We start from the raw sequence: 20,997 nt of genomic DNA on the forward strand, positions 1-20,997 counted from the left end.
TTGGGTTAAATGGGGATGTGGTTCTTGATAAAAAGCAGCAAGTAATTTGCTACGTGTGTTTTATGATAACTGCTTCTCCAGTGTCTGATACTGAGTTTTTTCTCTCTTTTTCTTTCTTTTCTTTTTTGCAGAGTTTTAAGTTGAATGTAGATAGCCACTGTGCTTTAAAAGAAGCAGTGGTAGAAGAAGGACGTCAACTTCTTGAGCTTATTGTATCTCACAAATCAGGTAAATCCTTCTGAAATATTGCAAGTCTTTATGTCTCCAGACTATTAAAGAATGAAGAAGCATTGCTGTAAATTACTGCATATATTCACTTCCTTATGTATTATTAATATTTACATTATCAGATTGACCTTCAAGATTTATAAATGTTTCATATACTGCATACAATGCAGTGATACTTATAAAATGAAATACTGCCTGCAAATAGTCTGTTCATTTTATTTTGGTCCTGCTGCTCAGCTGAGTTTCAATTGAAATCACATCTCTGAAAACTTCACACTGACACATTCTTTGATGTAGGTGCTATGGAAATAACATTAAGATAATGAATTAGGGTTTCAAATATATATATATTTTTACATACTCTGCATGGGTAATTGCATTGGTAAAGCTTTATTTTGCCACTTAAATGAATTCTTACATCAAATCTAGTATATTTATGAGGAATAGATTAAAATTAAAAATACCTTTTTCCTTTGGTTAGGCTTGCCTTTTTCTGCAGAGGCCTTAAATCAAGAGGAGGGGGAGAGATATACTGATTTTCCTTTCTCTATCCCCACCACCCCCTATATTTTTAGATGTTTGCGTGATTTGTATGATAATAGGATTTTAATCAGCATATACTGCTACAGAATGCCATCTTAATTTTGGCCTACTTAACATGCTTTTCATCCAGGTTGAAGTTATCCTTTGGTCTACTCTTTTCTGATCATGTTATACATTGTGCCTCTATTGTTGCACAGCATCAGACAGATCTGTGTAATGTGAAAGCTATACAGAATCAGTGACTCCTATGTATAGTTCCAAAAAATTATAGAAGCCATAGCGGAGAAAGGTAGTGCGTGTTATCATGTACTTTGAAAATAATAATGTGTAAACTACAGAAAATCTATACAGGAGTTGGAGGTAAGAAAAATGTATTTGGAAGATTATGAAATGTTTCAAGATAAAGACTAGATATTAGATGGTGAGAGTATCATAGCATTCCCTACTGCATAGAAATCACAGTTTATGTGGGTATTTCTTCTTGAAATTGTCATCTGAAACAAAGTCAAAATTTAACATGGTGGCTAAAAGAAATGTTTTGACTCTATAGCATTGTTTTGCAGTATGAACAATAGTAATTCTTGGATTTATTGCTGAGAAATTACATTAAAATTACTTTTGCATTTATTCTTTTAAATATCCTACTAATTCTTTGAATAAAGAATAATATTTAAAGATGCAGTTGAGTTTACAGCTTTTACTTTTTTCCCCTTCATTTTGGAGAAGGACTGAAGGACATGCTGCAGATGATTGCAAGTCAATGGAAGGAACTACAGAGGCAAATCAAACGGCAACACAGCTGGATTCTTAGGGCTCTGGATATCATCAAAGCAGAGATACTGGCTACTGATGTGTCTGCAGAGAATGAGGAAGGGACTGGGAGCCCTAAGGTAAGTGGCTTGAAGTTTGCCTTATTTCCTCTTATTTCCGTCTTCTTTTGAACTAGGCACCACTGAAGTTTTCTTTCCACCCTAAGGCTTTTCATTTCTACTGGGTAAACTTTTTTTTTTTTTTTTTTATAAACAAAATGAAATGCCTTACTCTGAAACAATAAAAAAAATCTTAGAACTTTCAAGTTTTCCAGGAAGACCTGTCTCATTGTGTGTGGAGGGGCATGAGGGGGAACATAAAACATTTAGTAAACAAAACATAAAGCATCTTTAACATGAATAATCAGAATGGTTTTAAATTGTTTTGTTGCAACTATAAATCACTATAATCAGTGCAATCACTCAGCTCTGACATCCATTAGCCGCTTGGTTACAGCAAATTAACAAAGAAGAGAGAAAGTGATTCATTATCTCATTCCTGTTAATGACTATCAGATGCATTGCTTAATTAGGGGATGGCCATTGTAGTGGGAAGAAGGTCATATGCCTTTTCACAAATCTTTTTGCTCTGAGTTTAAGTCCTCCATAATAGTGCATGTGTTGAATACTCTAAGTACTTTAAGACTAAGGTATTGTTACCTATCATAATTTTGTAGACATTAATTATTACAGAGGTCTATAGTACTTACCAGTTGCCAAACTTAATATCTGTAAGAGCATTTTAAATACAAAACATGCTTATTCAGATTGGTGCAAGCAGTTCAGGGACACTGTGCAGAATAGAAACTTCTGGCGTAGGGTCCATGACTCTTTATTACCATCAGTAGTAAGCAAAGGTGATTGAGGGAGAGTGTGTTGAAAAGCGTTGATTTTTGCAGTGCATATTAAGCAAAGAATATGTAGCAGAACAAGCCAATAACTTAACATCTTGGCATGCAGCAGACTAAAACTTATAGAAAAATTCAAGATTCCTGTTTCTAGAAATAACAGAGATGGTTGTGCCGAGTATATTTTCAGATTCTGATGCCAGACAATTTGCGTTGATATTCCCTGCTTCCTAGAGAGTAGTTTGTAGAGTGACTCTTGGCTAGGATTACATGAAATGGTCTGATGTTTTCCTGCCATAATTCTACATAGCAAGAATGATCTTAGAGATGGTGGCCAAAGAGCCAAGGATAACAATGAAGCAAAAATACAGGAAAAGACCTATATGCAGGAGACATAATTTGAACTGATATCCCTTGTCACTTGCATGGTGGAAAGTAGCTCTTAATTTAGGAAGTAGGTGCCACATAGCTCTTAATTTAGGAAGTAGGTGGTAGAGCAACACTTGGTTTCATATTGAAGTCTGTTAAAGGAAACAGACTAGCTCAAAGTTAAGTTTCTACCCCGGCAATAATAAGACCCTGTATCTCTGAACAGCTGGATTCATCCATGGCCAAAAGTCTAACTGCTTAATCAAAATTATCACATAAAAAGTGTTCTAAAATCCAGCTTGATTTTCCTATGAAAACTATGGAATAGCTAGTTTGGAATAATTGTAATCGAATGTTTGCCTGAAAAGGGTGAAATGGAGGCATGGTTTATGTTGCAGTAAATTTTTCATATAGATAGGTAGTAGCTCCTTGCTCTGTGCTTTTTATCATACAGATAGGAACCTGAAGCAATGCTTTTTTTGTGTCTACAAGTTAAATAAAAACACAAGTAGACAAAATATGACCAAACAAAAAGTATTTTCAGGTTATTTCATCCATTAAATCATATCCCTATATGATTCTTTTAAGTATGGGCAAGAGTGCAGACAAATACCATCTACTTCTTCATGCTGAAAGATTGATTAAAATTAAAATACAGTTGGTAATATAACTAGATTTCAGTTTGCATTTATTTCAAAAGCCAAAAGGAACCTAAGAAGTATAACAGGAAATCTAAAGATTATATCTAGAGGGTATTTTTCTTTTTGCTTTGTTTGAGAAACTACAGGAACAGTGTTGGTGTCAGAAATCTGTAAAGAAATAGGAAAAGGAGGAATTTCAAAGACCCTAGGAAACTTTTCCCTTAGGACTTTTTAAACATGTTTTCATAGTGCTGTGGCATCTTTTGTGCAAGCAATGGAGGATGGGAGAGAGGGACATTCTGCAAGAATTCAGATTCTGTTTATGAAATTTTTCATTTTATTGTATATAAGTTTTATAGTGGTTTACAGTGATTGCTATAGAAGACAAGGGATTTTAAATATTTCTGATGCCTAAGCTCTTCTAGTGTATTGCATTCTCTGTACAACCTTAGAAAAACAATGAGATCTCTTTAAATAAGCATTTACTAAAACTATTATTCTGTCATTTCTATAAATAAACAAATGACAGTATTCAGCTTAAATTAGAGGATATAAGGTTTTGCCTTTCCCCACTGAGAAGTACCTTAAAAAATTTCCATAATACATTCCAACAAGTACTGATCCAACATTATGAGTAGTAAATATGACATATGATACATCTGACTTTCAGAATCTTAAGACAGTTAGCTAACAGTAGGGGGTTTCTCCTGATGGAAATAGTAAGTAATATTCTAAAAGACCTGGAAAATAGGAGGAATGTTTGCATATATGTGTGTAACTCGTATTTTTTCACTTTCTGGAGATGTCTGAGACCACTTATTTAGTAACTGATGTCTTTATAATTGGGCCACTTCTTCTCCATCAGGGAAGGCCTACTGGAACAGTATTGCTTTCAATAAACAGTAAAGAATGGTACTGAAAAATACTACAATGTACTTTCTTATCTAGTGGCTGTGAGTGTTACTGCCTGAGTATTACTCTGATCTATTTAACTCTCAGTGTGGTGGAAAAGTTCATTGCTTTTTGAAGAGCTTGTAAGTTAGTTGTGTAACTAATGTCCTTGAAAAGGATAGAAATCTTAATAACATTTGCCCATAGTAGGCATTCTCCTTCATTCAAAATTGTATGAAATAGTATTCTTAAGTTCTGCTTCCAGTGTGCATTTGGACAGTTTATTCGTGACTATAATTTTTGGATCTGGATATTTTTGTTCTGCAAGTATATGTTTGAATTAAGTTTTGGGGTTTTTTGTGTAACAGTTTAGAGCATAACATCAGAACCTAAAGTCTCGTAGGTTAAAAGAATAATGGTGTACTCTAGAAATATATATATGTATATATCTTTAAAATATATATATATATATATATATATTCTGGACATGTTCCTTTCCACAATAATTGCTGTATTACTGAAAAGATTTTCTACTTTTCCGTTCCAGCTTCAGAGAAATAAGCAGAAACTGAAACTGGTTAAGGCGTTGGGCATAATGCTTAGAACATTGAAATCTGACTTAGTTGTCTCAGGTAAAAAGCACTCTTGAGAAGATTGTCTTAACTCTGTAATGGACTTGTCGGTCAGTGAGTTGATTATAGAAGCAGTAAGGATTTAAAGAATATTAGAAGAGGAGGTAAAAATATGTTTAATAAATAAACCTAAAATCACAGAAATAGTAGATGGCTCAGTATAACAGAGTTTGAAATGGTAAAACAAACCTTTGTATAAAGGGAAAAAGAAAATCAGTGTAATTTCCTCTTCATATGTAATTAAGCATCCCACACTTCCAGGATCATGTCCCGCGCAGTTGCACATAACTTCACAGTTTTTACAGCCATTCTAAACAAACAGTCATCAGTACACAGAAAAGTGATTTTCATGAAAAAAATGAAAACCTGGGGAAGTTGTTTAATATCTACCACAGTCTGGGATTCTGGGAACACTCCTTGACTGACAGTTTTGTCGTAACACTGGTCTCAGACCTGGTGGGTGGACTAAACACTGCAGTCGAGAACAATTATATTCTGCCCAGGGTTTTAGTGTGAGGATGAATTTGTGAAATGGACAAGACAGAGCATAGGTTAGAGATTGGTAACAATCTGTCCTTTATTACTTCAGACTTGTAACTTTTCCTGGCCATCCAATCATGCTGCTATTACTACAGCATTTAGATTAATGCTTTGTTACAAAAGGAATGTACAAATGAAGTGTTTTGGTATCTTTGTGATCAGTGCAGAGAAATATCATGTTCGTGAGTAGATAATTTGCTTTTTCTCAGTGTCTTTTATCAGCTCTAGATTTCTAAACTGCAAACATCAGTATGATGTATTTACAGTAATATTAAAGCCAACACACTGGTACTTTTCCTGATGTCTTCCATTATTTAAAAACAGGGAAAGTCTATTATTGTGACAGTCTTAAATATTGTCAACAGATTACAAAGAGCATGATTTCAGTATCTAGTATCTATACTTATATAGGATCTATACTTATATAGGATCTATACTTATATAACCTGGGTTTCTAGTGTCCAGTATATGCATTTGGAGTATTCAATACATTACTGTAGTTGTCAGTGCTTTGAAGTTGTCAAATGACATGTGTAACTGGCCTTCATTCTCTTCTCCTTGAGTTAGTTGCTTTTAGGGAAAGGGCAGGAATAGCATATGCTAGAGGGATCATTTTATATGGATTCCTGGAGTTAAGTCACAGGGGACTTTTAAAACTTCACACCTCAAACTGAATTTATTTATTTAATTTACAGTCTCTCTTTCTCTGTCTTCCACATGTACCAACTCAGAAACAGACGCATGCATTCAATCCTGTGTCTCATGTTAATATTGTGGAATAAAATGTCAAGTTAATAGCCATCACTTTGTCGGTAACAATTTGAAAGATAGTGAAATGGAAATCAGACTTCCATCTCTGACATTGTACAGACATATGGAAAGGGAATTTCATCTGGTGATACACATGCCATCCTGGTCTACGATTATCTCATGGCCTAATCAAGTCTTCTTGAAAAAGAAATACTGAAGGAAAGTTGAAAAGAAATATTGAAGGAAAGTTGGTGTTTGTGCTTTAGCAGAAGTAATTTTTTTTTCTCTAATGTGTCCATGATGAGCAACATTCCCATCTAGACATGAGAGAGTTTTATGTCGTGAATGCAACACCTTATAGATCAGACATTAAACTGAAGTTCCAACGACCTTTATCCAGGCTTACTTCCAGTATCAGTAATTACCATCTGCCACTTTAATTCTTTGCAGTTTCAGCTGAATATATTAGTCTCTTCTATTCAGAACAACTGGTTAGTCTTGGGCACAGTTAGTTGCTACTTTTCACTGGCGAATAAAGTACCTTATAATACCTTACAGAGTATTTTTGTGCTGAAAAGTATTGCAAGTCAGTAGCTCAAATTCACTACTTCAGAAGATAGTAGTAGAAGTGATTTCCTGTAATTAGAACAGAAGGTTCTGCTATGTTGCCATTGAGGCATAGTATTAAACTGCTGAATATTTAAACTGCTGTCTGTACATAAATACTAGTATTGTGCCTAACAGCTGAACAGTTTAAAATCATTCATGTGACATTTCAATTCTGAATCTTTTGGAACTTTGGAAGTCTAGACTAAAGATAGTGTGATCTCACTCTTAAGTACAAACAAGGCTGTTAATTCTGCCCTACTAGGTAAAAATGCATCTACAGTTATTATTTTGCTTGTCTTTAGGTATTTTAGTATGTGATCTGTCAGCTTCTAGGGTGAGGTTTTGAACCATGGATAAATTGGTCAAATGAATTAAAAGGGCAGTAGTATTTACAAAATCCTATAAATCAATAGACAAAATCTTGGTTTTGTGAGGAATAAGCCTGTCTTTTAGTGTTTTTGCTGGAACATATGATTCACAACTGAGGTTTTTTCGTATTAGTTATCCAAATATAGAATTAAAAACATCCGTTAAGAATTTCCAAGCTAATTGAAACAAGCTATGTTGATGTATCAATGAAAAGAACCTAAGAAAGAAGCAAGGAGAATGAGTATTTGTGTCTTTTACTGCAGCTAGACACTTCAAGTTCTTCAGTTTGCTAGTTTCTAATACCTTGCTTTATAAGTTATGTATTTTTAATCTTACAGACATCACTGTAACAAAAAGTATCTTCATGAAGGATTTGAGAGGTGAAACCAGAAATTTACACACCATTTTAGAGTGGATGAATAAAAGGAAACAGAAAGGTGTTTCAGAATAAGTGTAGCAGCAGAAGCGAGCATCAGTAAAAGGACAACCTGAATATGGAAAATTTAATGGGACTGACTTACAGTGAGTCTTAATTGTGAAAACAAGAAATACAGATAAATGGGATCTACTGAAGGGTATCAAAGACATGATCATGACAACTGGGCAGAAGAACTTTGTTGAAAGTACTGAGAATTATTTGGAAAATTTTACATGAGAATTTTAGTACAGATAGAAAGGAAACACAGAATTTTAGTATCTTTTAGTACCTTTCTGGTACAGAGTTTTTTAGTGACAAAACCTTTGCCTTGCCAAGAAACTGCCTTTCTTTATCACATTTTGAAGCAAAATTTTCTTCAGATAGGCAGAAGCTTTCAAAAAAACCATGCACAGCCAAAGTAACCAAGTAATCTTCTAAATTTCTAAGTGAACGCGACCTTAAATTGATACATTGCATACAGAACAATATTTGCAGAATACCTCCTCTTCATCATAAAACTGCTAAGATTCTTCTGCCTAGAGTAAAAGAATTATGTGGTTGAACAAGTTCTTGCTTAGTTAAAATGCCTTACCTGAGCAAGCAATTTTGGAGTGAAAGATTGTAAGTTTCCAGACTCATAAAATATGAATTTTAGGGTCATTAGACGAAGGCCTTTTTCACAAACACAGGCACAAGCAAACTGAACCTTAAAACCTTCCTTTGGTCACCTCTTTTACAAGGGCTTTCTCCCACACACACACTGAGAGAGGCAGGTGTCAGAGCTATTGTTCCTTTTCTGAAGGAAGAACATAACATTCCAGCTGGCCACTCATAAGCGTTTACACAGCTGACATCTTTCAGGAAATGCCGTAAATCAAGTCATGTCCTTGGTCGCCTCATCTTGTTATGCCTCTGTGAGCCTGCTGCGGACCATGCTGGTGATGGGCTGCTTCACGGGGAAAGAGGCTGTGCGGTTCCTCCTCACAGCCTGGAAATCCACAGCCAGCCTTACTGAGGCCACTTGGGATGAATCTAACCTATTGTTATGGGGGTAATATGTTGCGGTAATAAGCATTACATTTTTACATGGCTAAGGTGCAGGATTATGCAGATGTGCTTGTAAATGGACTGGTAACACTTTACCATTGCTTTTGGAAGTAATTTTCTGCTGATAGAAGAATTTAAGTGTTGCATATCTGGAAAAGCTGTATTTTGAAAATATTTCTTTTGTTTAAATAGTTGTAGATTTTTTTTTCCGAATGATTGAAAGCACAAGTATCAGAGGTGCCCAAAAAAAAAATTTAGGGCTGTTGAATGTACAGTCAGCTTCCACATGGTAGATTCACTGCTGTTTACTGGAAGCTGTATCTCCCAAGTTGTTAATTGTGTGCCTTTTAGTGGGAAGGAGGAACAACTTTGTGTTTAATTCAGAGCCTCCCTTCATGGAGAAAGGAATGAAGCTAAGCAGCCAGTGTTTGGACTGCAGTAAGAGAAGACAAATGAACATGCGCTCCATCCTAAACCTGTTCTTTCATGTTACATGAGCCCTGATAAAACTTCTCCATACCACAAGTTGACTAAATATTTTACTATTTGTTCTTGAAATTGTGTCCCTGAAGTCAGTTAAACAAACCTTGGTCCCATTTTAGCTCACAGAGATTGTTTTCTCATATATCCATCAGCCTCCTTGCATATTTGCTGCAAATTCTGTATGACAGTATTGTTTACATGGTAGTTAAAATAATTTTAATAATCTTTAACAAGCCAAATTTCTAAAATGGTAGCAGAGCTCCTAATTTCTTTTTCATTGGATCTGAAAGTAACCTTATCTCTGGTTTATTAAGCTCACTACCAAGTATAAGATGTAGAGCACCACACATTAAAAAAGTCCTATTATTGCAGATAATCTGCATCTACTCTTAAGGAAAATATTCAATTGTGTTATAAAACATAGGTACACTTTCAAACCAACATAATCTCATATTTCCTGCAAAAATATCAAAAGTCGTATTCTAATCAAAGATGTGAACAAGGACACCAAGGTATCTTATGGTATTTATAGTACGCTTCTATAATTTTTACACCTTGGTGATTCTAGATACTGTATATTGATTACTTTTGGCAACTGTAGGCTCTTTAACAGTCAACACTGTTAATAGAAACAGTTATCCTTAAACAGCAAAGAAATTTTGATTTTTGACTTTAAGAATAAGTAAGGCTACTTTCTATTAAAACATAGATCAAGTTCAGTTTGAAAGATGTTTTAAATCTAAATCACTCCACTGAGAACAAGTGCAGACTGAGAACTTGATGAGAAGAGATATTTAAACTGACATACACCCAAGGGACAAATTTTACCAAAATGCTATTTGAATCTTTGAACACTATTATCTGAAACTCTGAAAGTATGTTAGGCTATTGTAACTTCACATGCATAACTGGACCAACTCTGACAAGTTTATTTAGGCAAAAATTCCGGTTGGGTCTGAAAATATAAAAGCACGAGTGTATTTGTGCATGTATTCATGTGAACACATTTATCTTAAGTGACTTAAACTCAGTATTAACCACTCAAAGGCCTTGATTTTCTATTTTTCCAGTATCTGTTCATTCTGCTTTCTCTATACAATCATATCGATGCATAGGTGGAAGACTCTTATTCATGTCTGCCTATTGTTTTATATGCTTTTTAGTTTTCCAGAAAAGTCCACATTTAGTAAGATTCTGGTAATGTGCACACAAAAATACCCAGATTCATTTTACAGAAAACTGGACATTTCCACTCTAAAGAAGAAATTGCTAGAATAGCCTGTAAGAACCATTACTTGTCTCCTTTTCTGTGTGGACTCAGAACCCTGTGTGTCCATTCAAGGCCAGGTTTTTTCTTTATTTATTTTTTGAGTTTGAATTCAGAAGTTACTGGAACAGAATAAAATAAATTCACAGATAAGGAAGTGAAAAGAAGGAATCCTAGCTGACAGAAATGTCTTGGTGGAACAAGTTTGATGGTTGGCTTTATAGATAATTATCACTAACGAAGCAAATTATTTGAAATTCAGATCTTTTCAGTTAACTGTCCTTCCTTATTTCTTATTCCTGGTCCCTTGCCCTCCATGCTGTCTGTTGCTCTTCAAAATAGTTCAAGATTTCACCAGGACCACAAGTGAAGAAGTTTGTGTGGAGACTCTTCTTAGAGTGTTCACTGCATGGTCAGACCCAGATCGAAGTGCAGTAGGACTGAAAGCTAGCACTCTGTAGACATTGTAGCTGATTTGCAGACAAAATTGGTTCTGGTCAGATCAAAGAATAAAGTTTAAATGTGTGTTCTACACAATGTGTTTACCAGTCATCACAATGATAAATATTTTGGATTGTTCAGATAATGTGGCATAGGAGCTAGAGGTGGGCTTACAAGGTTTCCTTCTACTTTCCCCACTAGCCAGTTTTGCTTTTTCTAGCTCTGGTAGTAGCCATGCACTGTCAGGTCATGCTCCTCATCCTGATTACCTCTGGTAGTGCAGGCTTCAGTGGAGTAAACTCAGCTTGCCTCCTGTACTGAGGTGCTTTCTTTTCTTGGTGCCAAAATGTTTCACTACGTTTTGCTTTTGTAAAAATAATGTTTAAAAAGCTAGTGATTTAATATAGTGTCCTAAAAATCCTGTCCTTCAAAAATGGCAGCTTGATATGGATGCTATTGCCAGTTGTGATTACTAAAGATTGTTGCTTCTGTTAATAGCATTCTATCTTTGTCATTTTATTAAAATTATATTACTGCTCTGAAAACAAAAATTACTGCTCCATTCAATTGAAGAGTGACTGGCATGGCACTCCTCTTATCTTTAAAAAGAAATTTTACTTTCATTGTATTTGTGCATTAAATTAAGTGTTCATATCTACAGAATAAACTAACATCTTATAAATATTACTGTGTTTAATTATCAGTTCAGTATTTGAGGTTTTGCTGTTATGGTTGATGTCGGAGCGTGATTAAATGTGTAATAGAGAACAAAAGGAACATTGATGTGAACAAAGATACTATTAGATAAAGGTAAATTTTATCTTCTGCATTTTTTAATTCTTTTTAAAGTATTTTAATTACTTTTATATTCAGCATGATTGGGTGGCATTTCCCTTTTTTTTCGACTCAGTTCCTATTTTAGTCTTTCAGAACAGCATCTTCTAGCAATGATTTAATCTGTAGAATCTTTCCGTTCTAGTCTCAGCTGTATACTTAAAGCAGCTATTCTTCACTGTGGTGGTCACAAAATGGAAATCAGGTAAAACAATGTTTGAAGGAAAAATCTACTTGGACATCCTGCATTTTAAATCTGACTTGGTCTTAAATGTCTTGTGGCATAGTACATTTGACTATACTTTAGATTCAGAGTGATGTTACAGATTTTGCTAGTTTTTTAAGCTAATCTATTAGCAACAGCAATCAGCTATGCTGAGCATTGTGTGACCTGACTTCTTTCTGTGTTTCTACATTACGGAAAAAACCCACACAACTTTTTTTTAGCAGATCACTTTGTTAAACGTAGATTTCATATTAAAAGACTTGTGGATAATGTTTTTTTGTATCTTTTTTTTCAGTATTTTGTCAGGATTTTTAGTTAAGCCTTTCCTATAATATCTCAGATGCTCTTAATTTATTGATAATTATACTTACTCAGGGTAGTGTAACTAATGTGGGAGATACAATGGGGAATACATCACATTTAGAAATTTAGACTTGTTCCTTAAACACCTGGAAGTAACTGCAGAAAAATATGTGTGGTAGTAGCGTACTTAGCCACGTCCCATGGGCAGCTGTAAACATTAATGACAGTTAACCTAAGATGGCTTTAAATGTAAAATGGGATTTCTGACCAGGAGACAGGTGGTATGCCATATTCTTTTATAATCGCACCATAGCATGCTTTATGAACCATCATCAGGCCAGAGAGAAAGAATAGCTCATCTGGGCATGTACACTTCATTTCTTCATCCTCTTTTTCCTCTTTACAATCATGTTCTAGAAAGGAGCCAGGCATTTAGCACAGTATGCCTTAATCCTTGAGTTTATGAGCCCTAAGAACATCACAAGTGTGGCTGATGCTGACAGGTCACATCATCCCTTATGAAATGGAGAAAAATGGCAAGAAAGGAGAGAGAAAACTGGAAAGGAAAAAGTTCAGATCTGCTTAAGTGTTTGGCACCATGTGTTCTGAAACACTATGACTGAAAGCTAAGGTTGCAACAGAAGTCTAGAATGGAACATTTATGATTGCTGACATTCGAGGACTGTCATTTCAGATCAGAGAAGGGGGGCAACAAGGAGGTGACTCAGGTCAGCTTCTCTTTTCTGTCCTTGCTGTTGGTTTGACAAATTTTCTTGGAGACTGCAAGGATGTTAAGTACAAGTATTAACTTGTACAGGCTACCTTTCCTATCTTAGATTTGAGGTGCAAGAGTTTAGAGCATTGTATAATAACCAAGTACTACTGGAACAGCAAAATATAAAGAGGAATGCAAGAAAATAGGATCAATTTCTATTTTACAATCTGGCTGCAGTAACATCCCCGAAACAAGGAATGGAAGTATATGCCCAGCTGTTTTTTTCAAAATATGACAACTAATGGGTTAGTTTGCAAATCTGTTCTTTTTTGTTATTAACTAGTCAACAATAAGGTTTAAAAGTTACTTTCATAGGTTTCATAGGTTCTAATGTAATAAAATGTTTTAAAGGTATGTTGTTTATCTGTTGGGCATGCAATATTTTAAGGAAATAGAATATATTTAAGTTTACATTTTTGCTAATTCATTGTTTTGGGCCTTGATTCTTACTCTTCAGTGTAGATATTGTATGAAGTGTCCATATTTATCTCAGTGGACTTATTCCTGACATGTATTGCTACAAAGACTTTTGTTTGTAGAGTATCAGCTAATTAAAATAAACGTAAAACTGAACATGAAAAATGTTGATTTCCAATTCAGTGAGTCCTAGCAATATTATAATAAGTTTGGTTTTAATTCTTGAAAAACATATTAAAATTAACTTTTCTCCCATTTACGTAATGTATATAACTAAACTTCCTTCCTACTGTGAGACAGTTTCATTTATTGTTATTTGTAAACAGCTTAGTAAAGATGCATAGTGGATTGGTCTAGAAACTCCTTGAACAGTTTCTTTTGAAATAACACTACATACGTTAAGCTCAATTACACATCCAAACAGCCACAGCACACTTTTCGTAATTTATTCATTGATTTAACATAGTACCCAGAAGAGTCATGCCTGCTGTCAATTTTGTAATATATTATGTTTTAAATATACTCATGCTCACCCATGCACGCCATTAAGGTGTGCATAAACCTGTGTTTTTCTCTCTTGACAGCTATAAATGTTTGTTATTATTACACAAAACATATGTTCATGTTGTTTTTGTCTAAATTATTCTATCTGGGGCTATAAAGTTTTAATGTTATTAGTTGCCCTTAGAATTTTAATGTTTCACTGCTGTAACCTTCTTAGGATTTCTCTGCAATTAAATAGAAACTATTTCACTACAGCCTGGAAGAACAATATATTTTATACAAATAATAAAAAAATCCTTCTTGCTCCATTTTGTTCCAGTGTAGTAAACTGTTTACTTGAGAGGGTTCTATATACAGCAGTCCTACCTGTAGTATTTTCCAGAACAGAATAGAATATTACACTTTCCTACAGTCTTCTCATTAAGAAAAAAATCTAGCTTAACTCCTTTATAATAGGAGCTGTGTCATAAGCAGTTTGCTTTGAAGGCCCCCTCCCTGCTGTTCTCTGTTGTGCCCTTACTTAGTGAAGTAGCTCCATTACAGAGGAAACCTCAATCAGTGTAACAGATATACTATGAAAAAAAGCTGGGGTTTTAGGAGATAGAATATTAGCGTAGAAAAGTTTATTGGAAGAAATGTCTCCTGTGTTGTCTTCTAAACAGCTGCAGTGTTGGCAATAGGACAATGTATTACTTCCTTTTGGATTTCAAGGCCTTTTTCTAAGGAAAAAGAGCAGATGGGAATTCATCGAAGACATTAAAAGGTATTTACTGCTTTTGAATGAGCAAAGCACTCATTTAGGACATTCTTTTCCATATACTGGATTAAGGCATTATATGGACATTTTCTCAGGTATTTTGTGCCAAAATACCCTCTCACAGAGCAAGTAATGTATAACAGTGCCATGCAGCTTTTAAATCTCTGACTCTCATCTTATTTCTAAGTATCGCACACTGGTATTGCTACTAGATTCATCAGGTTTTGTTCCACAATCTGACTATAGCTCCCTTTGTGTACAGAGGAGCAAGAGGGAGCCAGTGTTCAGAGCATTCAAAATAAACTGATTAGAATATGCTTGCTCTCTTAAATTGATTAGGCAAGATTTCTTTCGGGGGGGGAAAAAAAAAAGTTATTCCTAACTGAATTTGTGCAAAATGCTTGAGATACCTCAACCTGAGCATTTGAATTGAAAGGTGCTTCATGAATCTTATATTAAAAATTTGAAATCAAAATAACCTGCCTGACATCTTTAAGAAAGATATGAGGAATAGGACATAGTTAACAGCATTAGTAGCTACTAATGCTTAGTATTGTTGAAGCACAGCATACTTAAGCTTCAGAATGCCTTTTGAAAAAAAGGGGGTTTTACATTTTACAGAGAAAGAAACTGAGGCAAAGGGGTGAAGAGCCTTCCCCGCAGTTACAGGGAGAGTCATCCAGCCAGCTGCAATTAGAATTCAGGACTTTTGTCTTCCAGCCTTTTCCTGAGCTCACTGAACCAGTAATTCTCACAGTTCTACAGTAACAAAGATCCGTTAATATTTAATGCTTCCAGGACTCTGCCAAAAATATTTCTTTCTTTATGAAAATGAATTCTGTCCTCCCAAATTTAATTTGTCTCTCATGCTTTCCTTTCTTTTCTTTATTTGTTCTTTCATTCACTTTTTCCTTTCATTTCCTTTATGCTCCTGAATCTTTCTGTCTTTTTAAAAATTCATTTTTCTCTTTCCATTCTTTTGTCCACATGCTGTTAGAGAATTGTGTCTTTTCATCCCCAGCAATATTTCTTTTGTATTCCTCATTTTCCGTAGGTATCTCAAACCTGCCCTCAGAACTGCTCAGTCTTATAGGGCCACAGTTTTTGCTCACAAACCGCGTTTCATAGCATCCTAATTTTCAAGATTTTAATTATATCTGAAGCTTTGCCAATTACATGGCTAACTTTTGCATTGGAAAGAATAAGACCACAGCCTTCTGTCCTCAGAACTGAAAAGCCTATAATAGAAAAAAAATGTACCATTTGTTGAAGAATAGAGATAACAGGGAAAAAGCAGTGTGTCAAGGTACTTGGTTAAACAATAATCTCTTACAGAGCACTCATTACTGCTAAATAATTGACTGTGTTGGGAGAAAGGTTTCTATGTGAAGAGAGGTTCAAGAAGGTCAGTTATCTAGTGGTAATGACCGTAGCGGTCATTAGAGGGTATTAATGCTATTAAGAACAGAACTTTAACTTTTTATTGAAGTTTTTATTTAAATTATATTAACTTTGATTCAACTTTTAATTGAGGTGCAACCATCCAAATTCTATAGTCAGGAACCAAGAAGTAATGAACATAAAATTACATGTTCTTCTGATAGGCTGATCAGTCTTTAATATATTATAATTTCAAGAGTCTCTACAGAGCAGTTATTAGTATAAAACTATTCAGAGGTATTCTATTAGAATTAGGATTGGGTGACTGATTCAGGAACAAATCGCAGCTTGACCCATAGCAAATGCAGATGGTATATTTTCTGAGTCAGAAAGAACTTTTCATAAATACAGTTGCATGTGATCTTAAAACACTTGCTAAGTTAAAGCAAAAAATCCTTTGATGCCTAAAATAATGTCTTATAAACCTCATGCATGGTGGCAGCAGCACTGAATTTATTCTGAGTTAAGTTTATAGTTCCGTACTAAGATCAGTACTTGTGTAGAGAATCTCATGATGAAAGTAAGTAGGGACAGTGGTACTGTTGTTCTTCCAGCCACTACAAGAACCAGAGTCAGGATATCGCTGGGATTCCCAGGAACATGAAACACGAGCTACTAAGTGGAAGGACTGAGGTAATAAATCAGTAGTCCTCCTGCTCTATCTTTCTATCTTGTCTTTTTCTCTAGGGCATTTCAGGAGTAGGCTGCTGAGTAAGTCTAAAGTGCTTGGAGGGCTAGAGAAGAGGTATGAGACTGTAAAATGAACTCTCAGGGGACCAGAGGAATATCGCATGTCATGCCACCTTGTAGTCTTGCAACAGAATTTTTTGTCCTTTCCTTTCTAAACCGAGGACATAGTAACATGCTTTAAAATAACTGCAGCAAAACCAACACGCTACCAGAACAAAATGCTAAACACTCTTTCATTCACATGGAGGAATGATGAGCAAAAGAATGGCTAATATATGATAGGAGTTAATCACATTGCCAAGTGCATGTCTGGGCAGGTGCTAAGAGACTTTGGTAAGAGAGGAACAGCATAGCATACAGAGGATAGCAAGATGAAAAACTGCATGCTGTCATGGCAACTTTTCAGGGTACAATTTGAGAGCCAAAAGCTATATTGTGTTTATGAAAAACTGACATTAAAAGAGATCTAGCAGTCTTATAAAGCAGCAACGAGAAAAGAATCTCAAGGTGAGTTATTTATAACAAAGGAGAACATGCTATCCAGAAGTTTTTTTCTGCTTTTATATTAATGCATCAAATAGAAACAATAACATGAAACAGTATTTATTTATTGCATTATTATCTGACAGGGTTTTTTTGCAGTGAGGAAAACCCAGTTACTGATACTATTAGTGCCAATTGACCTTACTACAGAAAAAATATTCTGGGTTTTGGAAATGTTCTGGATGTTTCCAAAACTTCCAGGATAGTGTTCAATTTGTAGTTCTGTTGTTCATTATATATTTCTATAGTTTCATTGTATGGACTGATGCACAGTTCTATGGAAGCATCTGCTTCTGAAATCCTTTGAACTTTTTTTGTTTTCTCATAATTACAGACTCGGGGAATACTTTGTATTAAATTGGTCTTCTGCCATTTTCTTTTAGTGAAATTTGCTATATGAACTGATAATGGCTTTTTTCCCATGTTAAAAAAAAAAAAAAAAGTAAACTGCTTTACATTTTTGGTGGGAAGCCAAGTTTTTGTCATTTAGACATGTCACATTATTATGAAAACATCATGCATCATAACACAACGTAACAATGTGATTTGCTGAGATGCTGACTCCTCTTGAAAAATTGTGAAGTGTTGTGTGCATATTTCCATGCAATGAACTACTTGAGTACTTTAAAGCATTTTCCTGTGGCTGCCTGGTGCAGTGGTCTAATGTAACTGGGAGAAGATAGGTTCTAATAAGTGATGTGTAAGTCTTTGTAGTTCTACTTCATAGGTACATAACATTTTCATAAAATCATAGAACAAAGTACTAAAAGACATTTTAGGAGGTCATTTAGTCCTCTGCCCTGCCCAACGCACAAAAGGTTAAAAGCCACATCTGACCTGTTTTTGCTGTCTGACTCTTTTCTTAAAGACAGCCCGTAGTGGGTATTCTGAAACATCTAAAACAATTTATTCCAGTGCTCAGCAAACTTGAAAACTTTTTCCTACTGTCTTGCCTAAATTTACCTCACAGCAGTTTATATACAGTTGTTCTTGTCCTATCCCCAGAAGACGCAGAGAATTGTTACTTTATTCTGTGTGGCAAGCTTTAACGTATTTGAAGATCACCATCAATTTGCTATTCTGTTTCACATTGCATCCGCTTGTTCTGTCAAATTGTAAACCGAGTGTAAAACTCATAATAAATGAAAGTCAAGATAGATGACTTCCACAGTAAACACAAACAAACAAAGAAATGACATCTCTGCACCCATTGAGATTCAAACATTATCCCAATATTCTGCAGTGTAGCAGAGAGCTTTCACTGTATCAACAGTCACAGGATGACACTTCCACCTCCCCTGGTCCTTTGGTGCCAGCTCTGTGCATAGCTATTGTTTCTCGCAGTAAGACCAGTTCCATAATTCCTTAGACACAGTGGAAGAGAAGCCTGGAAGCTGAAGCACTGCAAGCCTGAAGGAGTCCTTCCAGTCAGGGGTGTATTGCTGTTAACCTACTTACCTGATATGACATTTAAACTAGATTAAAGTAAAAATGTAAGAACAAATATTCAAGAGAGATGAAATAGTTAAGATGTTTAGCGAGGGCATAAATGAAATATTAAAATAAATTATGCACCTAATCTTTAAAGTGACATAAAAATTCCCTGTCTCATTCAGCCTGGTCACTTCTTGCCCCCTGTCAAGGTGGGAAATAGAGCCTTGTGCATGCTCTGCATCTCCCATTCAGATCTTCTAGAGGGTCTAGGCATTAAAACACTTTTCAAAACACTTATTTTCTTCCTCAGTAGAAGAGACTTTCTGGCCAACCTTTTTATTAGAACAAATTTTGTTTCCCTTTGGTAACTATATAGAAATATTCCTTGGTTTTATTTGGAATTATCTCTTATTAGCACTTAATTTGCTAGTAAACTGTTTAATCAGGGAGATGTACACTTTCTCCTCTAGTCCTTTTGTTGCTACTTGAAATTTTTCTCAGTGTGTAATGTACCTTTTGCTGGATCTTATGTTCTATAGTAGTATGTATGCTAAAAAAATATCGGATAACTCAGTTGTTCTTGTTTTTTTTTACTATCTCTTGACTAAGCTCAATGTCACTAGCAGTTAACAGCTTTGGGATGTCTGATCCTCAACGTTTTCCTTTTAAGGAGGAATAGAAGACAAAACAATGAGTAGTTGAGGAGGTGTAGTGCTGGCCAGATAAAGGCAAAAATACTTTAAAGTCCTCATCATTTAAGTATTAACACATGTGATTATCCATGTGATGATCTTATTAAAAACAAGGGAACTATTAACATGACTAGAGTTAAGCATGTTCTCATGCTGGAATTGAGATGTCTGTAGAAACATATCATAATAATTGGTAACAAAAATGGGTGGTAGTAGAATTTGGAGAAATGAAGGAAAACTGGGAGAATGGCCCGCCCTCAATCCAGGAGGAGATAGTCAGTGACCTGCTGCATCACACAGACACACACAAGTCTATGGGACCAGATGGGATACACCCGAGGGTGCTGAAGCAGCTGCCTGTGGCGCTCACCAAGCCGCTCTCCATCATTTACCAGCAGTCCTGGCTGAGCGGGCAGGGCCCGACTGATTGGAAATTGGCCAATGTGACGCCCGTCTATAAGAAGGGTCAGAAGGATGATCCGGGAAATTACAGGCCTGTCAGCTTGACTTCGGTGCCCGGGAAGCTGATGGAGCAGCTCATCCTGAGTGCCATCACACAACACATGAGGGACAACCAGATGCTCAGGCCCAGTCACCATGGGTTTATGAAAGGCAGGTCCTGCCTGACAAACCTGATCTCCTTCTACAACAGCGCAACCTGCTTATGGGGTGAGGGAAAGGCTGTGGATGTTGTTTACCTTGACGTTAGTAAGGTCTTTGACACCATTTCCCACAGCATTCTCCTGGTGAAACTGGCTGCTCGAGGCTTGGATGGGCACACGCTTTGCTGGGTAAAAAACTGTCTGGATGGCCGGGCCCAGAGAGTTGTGGTGAACAGAGTTAAATCCAATTGGCAGCCGGTCACGAGTGGTGTCCCCCAGGGCTTGGTGTTGGGGCCACTCCTGTTTAACATCTTTATTGATGATCTGGATGAGGGGATCGAGTGCACCCTCAGTCAGTTTGCAGATGACACCCAGTTGGGTGGGAGTGTTGATCTGCTCGAGGGTAGGGAGGCTCTGCAGAGAGACCTGGACAGGCTGGAGCCATCGGCTGAGGCCAACTGGAGGAGTTTCAGTAAGGCCAAATGCCAGGGGCTGCCCTTGGGCCATAACAACCCCCAGCAGCGCTACAGGCTTGGGGAGTGGCTGGAGAGCTGCCAGTCAGAGAGGGACCTGGGGGGATTGATTGACAGCCGGCTGAACAAGAGCCAGCAGTGTGCCCAGGTGGCCAAGAAGGCCAATGGCATCCTGGCTTGTGTCAGCAATAGAGTGGCCAGCAGGGACAGGGAAGGGATCTGACCCCTGTACTCGGCACTGGTGAGGCCGCCCCTCGATTCCTGTGTTCAGTTTTGGGCCCCTCACTACAAAAAGGACATTGAATGACTCGAGCGTGTCCAGAGAAGGGCAACGGAGCTGGTGCAGGGTCTGGAGCACAGGTCGTACGAGGAGCGGCTGAGGGAACTGGGGGTGTTTAGTCTGGAGAAGAGGAGGCTGAGGG

The 20,997-nt window shown here is 36.3% G+C and overlaps 1 protein-coding gene across 3 annotated transcripts in view; it reads left to right on the top strand.

The window, feature by feature from the left end:
* Positions 1-20,997, top strand: part of AKAP6 (A-kinase anchoring protein 6) — a 297,564-nt gene that overhangs the window by 144,805 nt on the left and 131,762 nt on the right. For 2 of the 3 annotated variants that reach the window (XM_074909861.1, XM_074909862.1), the window contains exons 6-7: positions 132-228; positions 1,495-1,661. In XM_074909861.1, coding sequence (XP_074765962.1) covers positions 132-228; positions 1,495-1,661 — 264 coding nt within the window. The remainder of the gene's footprint in view (positions 1-131; positions 229-1,494; positions 1,662-20,997) is intronic. The other variant, XM_074909863.1, reaches the window with a different exon arrangement.

This window comes from Athene noctua, chromosome 6 (assembly GCF_965140245.1).
Source record: "Athene noctua chromosome 6, bAthNoc1.hap1.1, whole genome shotgun sequence".
In the NCBI taxonomy this organism is placed as follows: Eukaryota; Metazoa; Chordata; class Aves; order Strigiformes; family Strigidae; genus Athene; species Athene noctua.